Below are 5,000 nucleotides of genomic sequence, written 5' to 3'. Positions count from 1 at the left end.
CCCGGACTAGGCTACACTACACTCCAGTATACTACACCATTACACTTCACTACACAGGGTTCAGGAGCTACAATTTGTATCAGACATATTGCACTATAGCACTCTTTTGTACCCTATACAGTGCACTTGTTGTAAAAATAAAGAAGTGAAAATTGTTAAAAGCCCAAACATCTCTTAGTTATAAATGCAGTGTGCTAGAAAGGGTGCAGAAACCAGTATTTTATTTCATCTGAAGTAAACCGAAGTGCACTTAGAGGTAAGTGGCTGTAAATCGTGATAAGTGGTTGGTTATGTAGTGCACTCGAGGGTGTAGGGCACTTATTTTGTAAACTATGAGCTCTAACAGTATAAAGGGAAACACTGCTTAGGGAAAAGGAGCATAATAAAAGCTAACAGGCTCATTGTGAATACAGTGACCTACATAAAGCACACACTGTAGTATTATTTCACACTCTGTGTAGTGCACTAAATAGGGCATACACAGCATTACTTCATCCCTCATATATTGCTCTGTAAAGAATATGGAATGCGTCCTTGCCCTGACTTGGCGCACACACACACACACACACACACACACACACACACACACACATAGTGTGCGTATATCTGGGAATCGGTGAGCTGTGTGAGGTGGAACCAGCGTCTCACTGTGACTCTGCCCCCTCCAGGTGCAGCGATGCTGCTGATTGGCTGTGTCCTGTTGGCTGTGTGTTCAGCAGCTCCACCTGCACACATCAACCGCCTGGCTCTGTTCCCTGATAAGAGCGCCTGGTGTGAGGCCAAGAACATCACTCAGATAGTGGGGCACACGGGGTGTGTGTCTCAGTCCATCCAAAACAGGTCAGTGCACACACACACACACACACACACACACACACACACACACACACACACACACACATCATTAGAGATCACACTTAGGCTAAGAAAAAAGATGATTTTTGTAAAGTGTGTGTGTGTGTGTGTGTGTGTATGTAGAGCGTGTTTGGGACAGTGTTTCAGTTACAGTGTACCCAACACCTTCCCTCAGTCCACTGAGTCTCTGGTGCACTGTGACTCGTGCAAGCCTGCGCAGACGCAGTGGGAGGTGGTGAGTCTGCACCTGCTTTATAACACATATTATACATTACACATAAACACATTACTGCTGAGTTCTCGACACTGATTGGTCAGGAGGTGTTGATTTGTTTTCTAATATGTTATAATACCTGTTGCTATAGTTACAGCTCATTTCCGGGGCATGCACTGCTCATAACAACAGAATTACGTGTTTTTTAGGAGAAAGATTCCGGAATAATTCAACACCAACATGAACACCACTACCACACCACATGAAACAACATCACTGTGGAATTATTTCCTATCACTAGATGGCAGCAGTGAGTTACAGAATCCACACACACACACACACACACACACACACACACACACACAATCCAGGAATCGAGTGATTTCCAGCTGTTACTCACATTATAGCAGCTATAAACACACATTCTCTTTCAGTCTTTCTTTATTCTCACAGTAAAGTGTCTTGTCTGTCATGAACATGTCTGACCTCTGACTACCACAGAGCACTGACACTGGAGACTCCTTCCCTACAGTTAATATAAACACATGCTCCTTACTAGGGCTGGGACGATTCACTAATCTGGCGATTCAATACTATCCCGATACTTTTGTGCCGATTCAATACATATTGCGATTCTGTAGCTATTGCGATTCATTGTTTAAAGCATAGAGCATAAAGAACCTTGAAGCATAAAACTTTTCAAGTACCAAAAACTTGAATATAATATTTAAATGTGCAACAAATAACTAAAAACAATACTCTCTGAAATAAAATAAAAGTGCCGTTAAACTGTTCCAATGTCCAACTCAGTCAAGGTGCTAATATCCTTCTCTCTCTTCCTCACCTCAGGTGAGAGCTATTATGGCATCTCGTTGAAACGTCTGTTATAAGTTTGTGCACAGGGAGCTCCAGTAACTTTTGTTTTTCCTGCAAAACATGAAGTCCTGCAGCACTTCTATGGAAATATCCTGTGATGCGTCGTACTCATCCGAGTAACTTCGCGACAGCGGGCAGCTTCAGTGCGCGCTGTGAGGACAGATTATGAGTGTGCGCGTAGCACTTAATATGGAGAAAGCCGGTTAATTGGGCAGCGATAACCATATTAGACACATTGTCTGTGACTAAAGCAGGATCTTTATCCGTTAAACAATTCTCAAAGAGGTTTGCTCCACTGACTTTGCAATAGTTTTGCTTTCTCGCACCAGCTTAAAACGGATACGTCATCTAATACGGACAACGACAAAATACGTTTCGCCCTCTGTTGGAATAAAAGCGGTAACATCTTCCCACCACCTCTCTGGAAAAGTAAAATAATTAAATATATATCGATTCTGAGGTAGACAAATCGATCTCAAAATCGTTTTAAAAAGAATCGCAATAGTTTGGTGAATCGATTTTTTCTCCCACCCCTACTCCTTACAGAAAACTTCACTGCATCACCCATGCCATGTTTCAATCCTGTCATGTGACTGTCATGGCCGTTATTATAAAAACGATAAGGTTTAAGAATGAGCACAATCATTCGGTTATAATCAACACGTTTTGACCAATCAGAATCCAGAGAATTCCGAATACAGTGCGGTTCTGGCTTCTAACACTGTAATGAGAGTATAGCATGCATGTTGAGTGTGTTTACTGCAGACATGCCGGTCAGTGTGTGTGTGTGTGTGTGTGTGTGTGTGTGTGTGTGTGTGTGTGTGTGTAGGTGACCCTGGAGTGTCCTGGTAGTGTGGAGGCACCACGGGTAGAGAAGTTGGTGGAGAGGATTCTACACTGTAGCTGTCAGTCATGTAGTAAAGAACTTGGCCAGGAGGGGGCACTGCTGCAGCTCTACAGCCCCGACAACACACTCGATCCTGACACACACAACACACACAACTCACACAACTCACACAACACACAGCTGCACACCGACACACACAACACACACACACTTGCAGATGGAGACACACACACAGACCGAGTCTGATACACAGACACACAGCTGAGGGAGGATGAACACTTGCTCTCTTTATCTGTCCTTCACTGCACCTTTTACACACACACACACACACACACACACACACACACACACACACACACACACTCACACTCATACACACACACTCATTCACTGTGTGTGTGTGTCTTTGTGTGTAAAAGATGAGAGATGCTGGGAATGCTCCATGCAGTAGTGGTGTGTGTGTGTGTGTGTGTGTGTGTGTGTGTGTGTGTGTGTGTTGCAGGGTGAAGTGATTTTTGTCTGTTTTAGTCAATAGGAGTTTTCTGCTTCTCACATATCTGCTGGTTTTATCTTCATTAAAAAAATAAAAACATCACTACAGAAATTAATTCATAAATGAATCTTCTAATTTATTTCTCTATTTCTCTTTTAAAAAATTACTTTTTTTCTTTCACATTTATCCCTCACTTTATTATCTCGCTTTCATTGTCTTTTTTATTAGCACTCTTTCTTTCTTTCTTTCTTTCTTTCTTTCTTTCTTTCTTTCTTTCTTTCTTTCTTTCTTTCTTTCTTTCTTTCTTTCTTTCAGTTGCCAGGTCTTTTGAAAAACTCTCTGTCTGTTCTTCTGACCAATCAGAACATCCCTGCTCTCTGAATACACACACACACACACACACACACACACACACACACACACACACACACTCTCTCTCTCTCTCTCTCTCTCTCTCTTTTGCTTTCTTTCTGACATGATTATATAGAAGTTATATGTCATGAGTGTATGTCTCTTTAACACAATAAACAGCTAAACCCTGCTGAATGTCTCAGTGTGTTTATTTCAGCACCGGACAGCAGGCTTCAGGTTTAAAGCAGCGATACACAACTTTCTGATTAAATGTGAGTGAGTTTATCCAAACTTCCGAAGAGCTCAGGCTCATAACATTCCAGATCAGCAAGACTCACACACACATACTCCCACACACACACACTCTCTCTCTCTCTCTCTCTCTCTCTCTCTCTCTCTCTCTCACACACACACACACACACACACTTGCAGTGAAAGGTAAATTGTTTATGATAATTGTTGACTTTGAACATGAAAAGGCCGTGTGGTCACATTAGCGGTGCAGACTATGATAATGTTGCCGTGGAAACCATGAGGACCAACTGCAAATAGTGTTGCCCTGATTTTTTGTGACTGTGTGTGTGTGTGTGTGTGTGTGTGTGTGTGTGTGTGTGTGTGTGTGTTTGTAATGGCAGAGGTCCATTAGTGCTCAAAGCCAGTAAGTACACACACACACACACACACATACATGCAAATTGCAGAGGGCCGAACTATCCTAGATATGTGTGTGTAATGGAGAGAGTTCTTTATTGATTTATTATTGCTCATTTTTAATGTCTGATTGTGTGTGTGTGTGTGTGTGTGTGTGTGTGTGTGTGTGTGTGTGTGTGTGTGTGTGTGTGTGTGTGTGTGTGTGTGTGTGTGTGGTTAGATCGGAAACAAAATGTGTTCAGTGTATCAGAGATGACAGACTAGCGCAAAATTAATTACATTTAGGGTAGTCTCACACACACACACACACACACACACACACACACACACACACATGGTTGATGAGAAATAGACAACAGGATTTGTGGGATGTAGATAATAAAAACACATTTTTATGTTCCTGTGGAAAGAAGCAAATCAGATTGTGCAAATCTCATTTACCCATAATGCATTTCTGTTTCCACTGGCATTAATCCCCTAATCTACACACACCTGTCCGTCTGTTTGTCCAACATTCTCCCTGTCTGTCTGTCTGTCGGTCTGTCTGTCTGTCTGTTGTCCTTCTGTCAGTCTGTCTGTCCAGAGCAGTGTGCTGTGATTGGATGAGAGCAGTGTGCTGTAATTGGATGAGAGCAGTGTGGTGTAATTGGATGAGAGCAGTGTGCTGTGATTGGATGAGAGCAGTGTGGTGTAATTGGATGAGAGCAGTTTGG

At 42.4% G+C, this 5,000-nt stretch overlaps 1 protein-coding gene across 2 annotated transcripts in view; it reads left to right on the top strand.

The window, feature by feature from the left end:
* Window positions 1–3,826, top strand: part of nbl1 (NBL1, DAN family BMP antagonist) — an 8,340-nt gene extending 4,514 nt beyond the window's left edge. Inside the window, exons 2-5 of one of the 2 annotated variants that reach the window (XM_046874619.1) lie at window positions 669–840; window positions 979–1,090; window positions 2,775–3,137; window positions 3,242–3,826. In XM_046874619.1, coding sequence (XP_046730575.1) covers window positions 677–840; window positions 979–1,090; window positions 2,775–3,038 — 540 coding nt within the window. In that variant the 5' untranslated portion in view covers window positions 669–676 and the 3' untranslated portion in view covers window positions 3,039–3,137; window positions 3,242–3,826. Of the gene's footprint in view, window positions 1–668; window positions 841–978; window positions 1,091–2,774 lie in introns of both variants that reach the window. The other variant, XM_046874620.1, reaches the window with a different exon arrangement.
* Window positions 3,827–5,000: the final 1,174 nt, after the last annotated feature.

Source organism: Silurus meridionalis, chromosome 19 (genome assembly GCF_014805685.1).
Source record: "Silurus meridionalis isolate SWU-2019-XX chromosome 19, ASM1480568v1, whole genome shotgun sequence".
Classification (NCBI taxonomy): domain Eukaryota; kingdom Metazoa; phylum Chordata; class Actinopteri; order Siluriformes; family Siluridae; genus Silurus; species Silurus meridionalis.
The sequence above is the reverse complement of the archived record's forward strand: the minus strand, read 5'-3'. Positions and strand labels throughout refer to the sequence as shown.